This window comes from Sander vitreus, chromosome 24, assembly GCF_031162955.1.
Source record: "Sander vitreus isolate 19-12246 chromosome 24, sanVit1, whole genome shotgun sequence".
Lineage (NCBI taxonomy): Eukaryota > Metazoa > Chordata > Actinopteri > Perciformes > Percidae > Sander > Sander vitreus.
Genome location: NC_135878.1, coordinates 834,649 through 845,000, shown reverse-complemented (window position 1 = coordinate 845,000; position 10,352 = coordinate 834,649). Strand labels below are relative to the sequence as shown.

The 10,352-nt window shown below is 44.9% G+C and overlaps 1 protein-coding gene across 1 annotated transcript in view; it reads left to right on the top strand.

The window, feature by feature from the left end:
- The window catches only part of styxl2 (serine/threonine/tyrosine interacting like 2), a 7,832-nt gene extending 787 nt beyond the window's left edge, over positions 1-7,045 (top strand). Inside the window, exons 3-5 of the mRNA XM_078243820.1 lie at positions 1,931-2,162; positions 2,989-3,206; positions 4,024-7,045. Of these exons, the coding sequence (XP_078099946.1) occupies positions 1,931-2,162; positions 2,989-3,206; positions 4,024-6,803 (3,230 nt within the window). The 3' untranslated portion in view covers positions 6,804-7,045. The remainder of the gene's footprint in view (positions 1-1,930; positions 2,163-2,988; positions 3,207-4,023) is intronic.
- Positions 7,046-10,352: the final 3,307 nt, after the last annotated feature.

The following is a 10,352-nucleotide window of genomic DNA, read 5'->3' as shown; positions in this document are numbered from 1 at the left end:
GAGACTGAATTCTGGAGTGCATTTATTTAGTTTATTAGTTTTCATTCATCAGTTGTGAAGTCTATAAAATGTAGTTTATATCCTTCGTTCCACTTCTGGGATTGCTCCAGTGCTGCAGGAAATTCCACCGGATGCATATATTTTCCGTTTCCTTCCGCTTTCTTTGTGTTGGAATTTTAAATCCGGTGGATTTGTGAGGACTATGGTTAACTGCTCCTCAGATCTCTGCAGGGTAAATCCAGACAGCTAGCTAGACTATCTGTCCAATCTGAGTTTTCTCTCGCACGACTATTTTGCAGCGGCTCTGTGCAGAGTTTAGCACCGCCCATGGCGATTCTGATTGGTTTAAAGAAATGCCATTAAGTGGCCGGGTTAGCTCAGTTGGTAGAGCAGGCGCACATATATAGAGGTGTATGCCTCGACACAGAAGGTCCAGGGTTCGACTGCGACCTGTGACAATTTCATGCATGTCTTCCCTCTTTCTCCCCTTTCACATCTAGCTGTCCTTTCCATTAAAGGCTGAAATGCCCAAAACAAATCTTTAAAAAAAAAGAAAAAAAATGCCATTAAACCAGAGCACGTTTTCCTCCCATACCCGAATGATATGTGGAGTAGCCAGACCCTCCTTCAGCGCGCTTTGGAGGAGGGTCTGGCAAAGTGAGATTAATAAAGTATTACATGATGTCTTAAGACTGCTGATCTACAGTCAACGTTTGATTAGTTTATAAGTCACTAGACTCACAGAATAATGCTAATTTAATTGATTATTTGAACTGAAGTATCAAATAACTAGGGCTTCTTTTCATTGTCGATTAATCTTTAAAATGAAAATTATTTTCTGGATGAATCAATTTGTTGTGTGGTCTCTAAAAAGTCAGAAAATGAAAAATGTGGATCAGTGTTTCCCAAAGCCCAAGATGACATCCTCAAATGTCTCGTTTGGGCCACAAGCTATTCAGTTTACTGTCACAGAGGAGAGAAGGAACTCGCAGGTCCTGCAATATAACTTTATGTTATGGCCCTGTTTTATAGAGCTTCACTGTCTCAAAATCTAATTCAAAGACTTTTTATTTCAGTTTGTTTTGTGCTCATGTGTTTTTATCTTTCTACATGAAGCGGTTTAAATCACACATACAGGTCTTTGTGTGAGAAAATGTGCAGGAGAGGGGAGGCATTCATGATTTCTGAGTCCACATTCAACGACTCTAATTTGGTCAAGCACTCTTCAATTACAGTGAATCCACTTTACATCCCCTCTACTCATTACCGAGAAGGAGGAGCGGGAGTCGCTCTGATTGAGGAAATTAGCTCATATGACACATCTCAGAGCAGCTGCGTTACTGTAGTGGCGGCTTTAATGGAGGATGCATGTTTCATCTGCAGGGAGGATGCTGATGCTTTAATGAGGATTTTGTTTTTCTGTGTAGCTTTACAGCATTCAGAGAGATCATATCATATATAGACCATATCCTATGTCCTGTAGGATGACAGTGAGAGTGCAGCACATGATGGGGTTCTTTCCCCGGCCACAGGGAGCTGAACGTCAACATCTTTATAAAGTATTCACGCATAGGGAACAGAAACATGTTTCAGTTCAGTTAATAGCTCGGTGCATGGTTGCTATGAGGGGTGTCTCTCCCTCAGCAGGAGTTTACTCAGTTGTTTCCAGTTTTCTGAGCAGGTTTAAGAGGGTTTTGTCATTAAAAAAACACAAAAGTGAAGTTCTAAAGCTGCTCAGAAAAGTGTCAATCAACTGTTTTCATGTTTAAGAATTTGCAAGTGAATATTAAGTCTTCTAGGGCTCAACAATCAGTTGAGCACCTGGTTCTTATTGTATTTTTATTCCTGCATTTTAACCCTTTATTTATTTGATACCATAGCAACACATACATTCTTCACCGTTGATCTTGTGCGTGTCTTTCCTCCTCAGAGTTGCCGCCTCGCAGCGTGCGGGCCGAGTCCGTCTCAGAGTCCATGCTGGAATCCGCTGAGCAGCTGATGGTGGAAGACCTCTACAACCGGGTAAAGGACATGATAGACGACCGCAGCCCCTACAACACCCCATGTGTGCTGGACATCCAGAGGGCCATGGTGCAGGACCGCCTGGAGGCCGCCAGCAACCCCGTGGACGAGGTGTGGCCCAACATCTTCATAGCCGAGAAGTGAGTCCAACAGATGTTCAGACGAAGCAAACAGCATCATCCTTATAACAACTAAATGTCCACTTACTGGCTTGTTCTGCAGCTTTCAGCCATCAGGGGTGTCAAACTCAACTTCACTAAGGGCCACACTGGAAAATAAGAATCACATCAAGGGCCAGAAATATCTTTGACTGTCTTATTGCATGTGTCATATAGTCTTCTCACTTACAGTTAGACCGACATAAAGTCATAAAGAAGTCAGGAAAAAGTTCCTCACCCATCATAGAAAAAAGCGAAACGTCGGAAAAAGTGACAAAAACGTCGGAAAAAGTGGCCAAAACGTTGGAAAATGTTACAAATCGTCAAAAGAAATGACGTGTGACAAAAACTATGCGGGCCAAAATGTATTGTGAACGTAAATTGATATGCATTTGGCCCGTGGGCCTTGAGTTTGACACATGTGCATCAGTGGATGGGGTTTGCTCACTTGTTTTGCTCTCTTGAAAGACGTAAAATGGAAAGTTTGGACGTCTACACTTCCACACAACGCAGCAAACTCTATTAGCTGATGAAGACCATGTTTTTGGTTTGAAAGCTTCAGAACAAGCTAGTTAAGTGGACCTCAACTACTGTGTGCATGCTCAAAAAGGAACATCCATGCTTTTTCACATTTGATTCCTTCTAATATCATTTTTATGCAGGAAAAACATCAACAAGAGCCAGAGCAACATGGTCTTAACATTTTTGATTGTAATTTAATTCTGTGAAGTTGTTTTTTATTCATTCATTATTACGTTTTGATGTGTAATTCATATCTAATAAGACAGGACTGGATTGTTTTTTTCAGATCCGTTGCGGTCAACAAGGCTCGTCTGAAGCGACTGGGCATCACCCACATCCTCAACGCGGCCCACGGCACGGGGGTCTACACGGGCGAGACTTTCTACGCCGGCATGAACATCCAGTACATGGGCATCGAGGTGGACGACTTCCCCGACGCCGACATCTCGCTGCACTTCAGGCCCACCGCCGAGTTCTTGGACGATGCTCTGCTGACACACAAGGGTGAGACAAAAATTTCTACTAAGAAATGTCTTCGTCTCCAGATTTCAGGTTGTTGTTGACTTCAGAATAGGGTGCAGAATAAAGAAGACTCTGTTGACTTCACTGCTGTGGAGTTTCTGCGGGGCAGTTCACATGGGTTTTTATTCATTGATTTATTTTACTGTATCTCAACAGGGTCAAAACACAACACATTCCTTTCAGCAGATAGAGCCAAAAGCAAATTTCTTAAAAGATCCCTAACAGATAATCCGGAACGTCTTGACAGCATCAGTGTTTCTGAGAAGAGTTTTCAGGAGCACACAGAGAACATCTGTGACTCTGTGAAGGGGATCATGTAACAGTCACAGTGTTGAATGTCTGTTATTCATGGCCGCTGCAGCTCATTCAGCAAGTGTTGCCTGAAGACGTTTCCCTGTGGAATGAAATTCTTTGAACACGCCACAACTTTGACTTTTACAGAAGATCCTCATATTTAATTCATTCCTACATGTATGCACTGACGATATGATCAAATTTAAATCATATATTATATTTTCAACTTCTGTTGAGTTTTGCTTTTCACAATAAGAGTCTGAATAAATCCGTATTTAAGCCTATTTTAGTGTAGTTTCTATTTTAGTTAGTATAAGTTATGTTTAAACATTTAATACATGTTATGCTAAAGTTCTTTGTTATAAGCACACTTTTGTTGTTTAAAAAAAACTCTATTAATAACTGTGTGCTCTGACTTCTTCGTGCTAAATATCTGCGTATGTGTTCATTTAAAACTCAAATATAAATTTGTCAGGTTGTAATCAACAGTTTTGTGTTCTTGCAGGAAAGGTTCTGGTGGTCTCCATGATGGGCGTTAGCCGCGCCGCTGTCCTGGTGGCGTCATACCTGATGATCTTCCAGCACATGACCATAATGGAGGCGCTGACATCCATGAGGAAGAAGCGCGCCATCAACCCCAACGAAGGCTTCCTGAAGCAGCTGAGAAATCTCAACGAGAACCTGATGGAGGAGCGCGACGATGACGACGAAACGCTCAGCCAGTGCTCCGTCATTGATGCACACGCACGCGCTCGCATCTTCGGCGAGGACGCGTGCGGCGAGGATGACGATACTGATACAGAGGAAGAGCAGAGTATGATCGAGGTGAAAGCGCACTCCATCATGATGGAGGAGGAGGAGGACGGAGAAAGCGTGATGAGCAGCGTCGCCTCCTCTGCAGCGGCTGCGGCACTCCGGAGCGGATTGACGGGAGTGCAGAATGGGCCAGACAGCCAGGGACCGAGCCGCATTCAGGAAGAGATTGTACTACCTGAGCAGGAGGGCAGAGAGGACAGCGAGGAAGAGGACGGCCTCGACAGCATGATCCGCGAGTGGCAGAGGAGGAACGAGAAATACCAAAACGACGACTGGTGGGAGGCGCAGCTGAACAGTGACGGCGAGGATGAGGAATCTCTTGCAGAGGGCCGAGCAAAGCAGACCAAGGAAGGTGTAGACGCAGACGTGGAGAGCGTCACCAGCGAGGACGTACGAGCTGTGAAAGAGCGGTTGAAGCGTCGAATCAGACGTCCACAGTCAGACGCAATGTCCACCTCCAGCTGCACAAGTTACTCCGATCTCTGGAAGCAGCGGCTGAGGGAAATCGAGGAACAAGCCGCCGCTCGCTACCGCAAGAAGGACGACGACGTAGGCAGCGAGAGCACTGCCACCGAAGGCGGGAAGAAGAAGATCGATGACGAGGTGGAGAGCATCCTCTCCGACACCAGCTCCATGTACAACTTCTGCCAGAAGAACAAGGAGAAGATGACAGCTCTGGAGCGCTGGCGCGTCAAGAGGATCCACTTTGGCTGGAACAAGAAAGATCGAGAGGATGGTGAGAAGAGTTCCGTAGGAGATGGAGATAAAGGGGACGGCGAGGGAGAAGCCAAGACGCCGTCCTTCCAAGATGTCAACCTGACAGCGTACCAGGCGTGGAAGCTGAGGCAGCAGAAGCGCCTCGGCGAGGAGAACACAGATGAAATCTTGGAGATGAGTCGGGGTGAGGACTCTGCGACGGTCAAGAGGAGGCAAAGACGCGAGGAGATCCTGGAGCGCTCGAAGAAGAACTTAGAAGAGAGTCAGTCCATATGTGGCTGGGAGAACGAGAGCTGCGTCAGTGGTGGTACGATCCCTCTCTCTGCCTTCTGGGCTGGCGCCGGCGTCACAGGCCCGCCAAGTGTCGCCAATGATGACAACATGTCCATGCTGAGCGGCAGGTCGTCTGTTATATCCTCAGTTTCTCAGGCTCGCAGCTTGAGATCAGCACAGTGTGTGAATCCCATGACACTGGTTCCTCCGATCCTCCCAGTTCCTCCTGTGCAAGGCCCCGGAGGTGAACCCATGGTCAATCTGGCCAGCATTCAAAACTGGATCGCTAATGTCGTCTCTGAAACCATCAAGCAGAAGCAAAGCGAGATGAGCCTGCCTCCTCCATCACGCGCTGGATCGGAGCTTAGCTTTGGCGGTGCGACGAGCCTGGTGTCAGGCCGAGGCCTGGACGATGACAAAGCGTCCTTGTTGAGCGGTGCTTCCTATTCCAGCGCTCTGTCACAGGGGCGAGGCAGGGCAGCGTCAGTCCTCTCAGCTGGCAGGTCGAGCAGCGCCTCTGGTCTCACTGGAAGAAGCTCTGCTCTGGGATCCACGCTCAGCTCCACTCTGGGCTCCAAGAAAAACAAGATCACCACCACCAGCGTGCCTCTGTTCAGCCTCTTCCAGGACCAGGTGGACATGGGAAAACTGGACGCCATGGACAAGGAGATGAAGTCCGAGATGAGGGGCAAGATGGCCTCCTACGAAAAGAAGAAGATCCTGGAGGACAACAAGCGCAGCACACTCTACAAGAAAAAGAAACCAAAGGAGGACGAAGACGAGGAGGAGGAGAGGAAGAAGAAGGAGGAGGAGTTTCTTGAGGAAACAAAGAAAAAGCCGAAACCTGCGAGGACTTTCGGCCTCTCTGGGTGCCTGAATCTCAACCCTGCGCTGGAGAAAGATAAGAACACCAGCATCGACGACTGGCTGACAAGCGTCCGGCCTCCCCCGAGGAAGCCGGCCTCGGCAGCCGACGCCGGCCCATCGGAGGATCCTTACGACGACCTCGATGCCTCCGCTTCCGAATTTGACTTCTCGAGCCGCAGGGCGTCCTATGCTGTCGATGACGAAGAGGAGGAAACTTATGGCGTCGCCTCCAGATACAGGTCAAGGTTACACGAGGATGTGTCAAGTGACGACACATGCAACGGTTTCCCGCAATCTCACAGCTACAGCCGGGCGGGGCAGGCGTACGGCGCTTCCGCAGAGAGCGCTGAGGGGACGGAGAGCTACCACGACCTCAACACAAAGAGGAAGTTCGCTCACCGCTCGCGATATGAAAGCAGCGAGACGGAAGTGACGAGGAGTAGGAGGGAGGAAGCCAACAACGAGGAGGAGGAGGACGACATCGCCACCTTCATCGCCCAGACCAGGCAGAGGGCCAGAGCTCGGGCCGCCGCCGAGGCTGAAGACGACGAGGTGCTCGCCGCTTGGAGGGTGCAGCAGGAAGCCAAATCACAGAGCAGAGGTGAACCTTAGAGGAAACTACTGATGCAGTTTTAGGAAATAAGAGTTAAGTGTGCTGCTAGTTCAAACTCATCGTGGACTTTAAATCTGAAGAATTTAGGTTGAAACATTTATCTTGCAAAACACCTCAAATCTATTGAAAACAAGTGCACTACTGTTCTAGAGAAAATGAGCACTTTTGCTTTCTCATCATGCATCAACACTTTATAAGGATGAATATTTAGAGCCTAATAAAACTAGTTAACTCCAGAATTAAGGTTTTGGTTGCACCACCGTTGAATGTAAAACTGATATTTTCATTGAAGATGATGTGAAACTCCTGAAAAACAAATCAAATCCTGTTTGTACTGTTATGTTATTTTATTATTGCAATAAATGTTTAGACAAATGATGACTCGTGATTTTTATACATTTGATTTATTAGGATCCACATTACCAAACAACTCACCGTGATAACACTAAATCACAGCGTACAAAAACTAAAAAAACTGAGGATGATATCTATATTAGATGGTAGGATAAGGACGTAGATGAAATGCTGCTTATGGAGAAAGTTTAGATATTTTTCATTGTTTTCTGCAGCAAATGTACTAGTGGTATTCTTACTTTTTAATAAACTGTAAAATATTTCTACATTCAACAAACGGCTCTGTAGGGAAGACTTTTATATTTGTGTCCTTTTTGGACAATTTGACTCAAATTGCTTGGTTTCTTTTTCTTTCTTTCTTTCTTTCTTTCTTTCTTTCTTTCTTTCTTGCCTTCTTTCTTTCTTGCATTCTTTCTTTCTTTATTTTCTGCCTTCTTTCTTTCCTGCCTTCTTTTTTCTTGCCTTCCTTCTTTCTTTCTTGCCTTCTTGCTTAAAAAAAACAGGTGGATCATTTGCTGGAAAGATGACTCCTAATTCTGCTAACTTTTGGTTATTATGAAAGATATTTGTGGGCCTGCTGAACATGACTCTGCATGGTGCTGAAATCTAATCTACGAGCTGTAATAAATGTTAGACCACCATCTACGGGACTTTTGGGGAAGTGCTTTTAATATCTTAAGGTGATTGACTGATATTTATTAACTAAATAACGCTTTATCATTTAGAGGAATATTCAAATGATTAAGGTTTTTGTAAACCTTTTCTTTTTCTTTTCTTTTTCTTTCTGGAAAATGTGTTTATATGAGAATGTAACACTCATTACAGATTATTGTGAAGCTTTACATGCCACAGTCGGATAAATCACTGGGAATGTTGATCTTTTATTCTTTTCTTTTTATATACCTGTACTTTTGCTCAAATTCAAATGCAGGACTTTCAGTTGCAACTGAGTACTTAACATTGTGATGTTGGTGCTTTTACTTTAAATAAGTATTTCTTCCACCAGTACAATATGAAATGTTTGCATGGTGGTTATTTTAAGAAGTAAAGCAGCAAGAGAGCGAGAGATCATACCTTAAAGATTAAAGTATTACAAACCTAATACGTGGCCTTCACGTCACCAGATTGAGAAATTATGGGTTTCTGCCATTCAGCATTAATGAAATCCTTTGTGAGTGTAAATGCTTTCATAACAAGTGCTGTGGGACAAATGCAGGTTTATTTCTCTCACTCTGTTTCCTCAAACTGAGCAGCTGGTTTCCCTGCTGTCCTGCATCATGGGGAGCTGGTGGACGTCTGCAGACAGTCTGGACCTGGAGGAAAACTCATTAGTGTCTCGGCTCATTCAGGCAGTCGGCCTGTTTGGAGATATTCTGTCTTTGGAGGACACGATGCTGTCTGAAGACAACAGAGAGGAGGACAACACTGACGGGACTGCTTCAGGAGAGGAGGAGGGTGCTCGACAAGTTGGAGACAGAAAGGTAGAGGATGAAGTGACGATGGAGGAAGACAAAGAGGAGAAGGTGAAGGATGGAGGAGAGCAACAGGTTGAAGACCGGAGAGATACAAATGAGAGCAAAGAGGAAGATTTTCAACAAGGAGAAAAAGAGAAAGAAGGTGCCAAAGATGATGGAAATGTTGAAGTAAAGAAAGAAAAGCAGGTAGAAGTAAGAGAAGAGGAGGATGAAGGGATAGAAAAGGTGGAGGAGGAAGTGGGGGAAGTAAAAGAGGTACTTGGAGGAGGTGTAGAGCAAGATATTGAGACTGAAAAGAAGAAAGGAGAGGTTTGTGAGAGAGAAAACGAAGATGAAATGACGGAGAAAGGAAAGGAGGTAGAGGACGAGAAAGGGGAGGAAAATGTAGAGAAGCAAGAAGAAAAGATAGATGGAAGAGGGGAAGAGCATGTGTTACAAAAAGAGATAGAGGATGAGCAAGAAGAGGCAAAGATAGAAAATGTGGAGGAAAAGGATGAAGCAAAGACTCAAAGAGAGCAAGAGGAAGAAAGAAGGGAGGAGGAGGAGGATAAAGAGACAGAAAGACAGGATGAAGAAGAGGATAAAAATGTAGTGGGAGAAGAAGAAAATGAGCTTATAAAAGAAGGAGAAGAGAAAGAAAAGGAGGAAGAAGAGGTAGACGAAGAAAGACAAGAACAAGAAGAAGAGGAGGAAGCAAAAGAAAAAGAAGATAAGAAGGTTAGAGAGGAGGGAAGAGAGGATGAACGAGCAGAGAAAGAAGAGATAGAGGATAAAAGAAAAGAACAAAGGGATATAAAGGTAGAAGAGGAGTATGGGGAAGCAAAAGATGGAGAGAAAGAGTTAAAGATGAAGGAAGAAGAAAAATTGGTTATGAAGGATGGAAGTAGGGATGGAAGAGCAGAAAAAGAGAGGGATGAAGACGTGGTTGAAGAACAGAGGGAAGAAGAGATGGAGGGAAAAGAAGTAAAGGAGGTTACAGAGGAGGGAAGAGAGGATGACCGAGCAGAGAAAGAGAGGGAGAAAGAAGAGGTAGAGAAAGAAAGAAAAGAACAAGACAGCGTGACAGAGATAAAAGGACATGAAGAACAAGATGCCGAAAAAGAAGAAGAGATGGAGGATACAGGAGAAAAGGAGGAAGAGAAAGTAGAAGAGATGGAGGATACAGGAGAAAAGGAGGAAGAGAAAGTAGAAGAGATGGAGGATACAGGAGAAAAGGAGGGAGAGAAAGAAGAAGAGATGGAGGTTACAGGAGAAAAGGAGGAGAGAGAAACGTAGAAGAGATGGAGGATACAGGAGAAAAGGAGGGAGAGAAAGAAGAAGAGAAGGAGGATACAGGAGAAAAAGGAGGAAGAGAAAGTAGAAGAGATGGAGGATACAGGAGAAAAGGAGGAAGAGAAAGTAGAAGAGATGGAGGATACAGGAGAAAAGGAGGAAGAGAAAGTAGAAGAGATGGAGGATACAGGAGAAAAGGAGGAAGAGAAAGTAGAAGAGATGGAGGATACAGGAGAAAAGGAGGGAGAGAAAGAAGAAGAGATGGTTGATGGAAAAAAAGAGGAGATGGAGGAAAAAGAAGAGAGAGAACAGATTGTTGGAAAAGAAGAAAAGATAGAGGAAAACGGAGAGAGAGAAGTAGAGAAAGTAGAAAAAGAACAACTGATTATTGGAAAAGAAAAAGAGATGGAGGGAGAAGGCGAGAATGAGGTAGAGCCAGCCAACCAG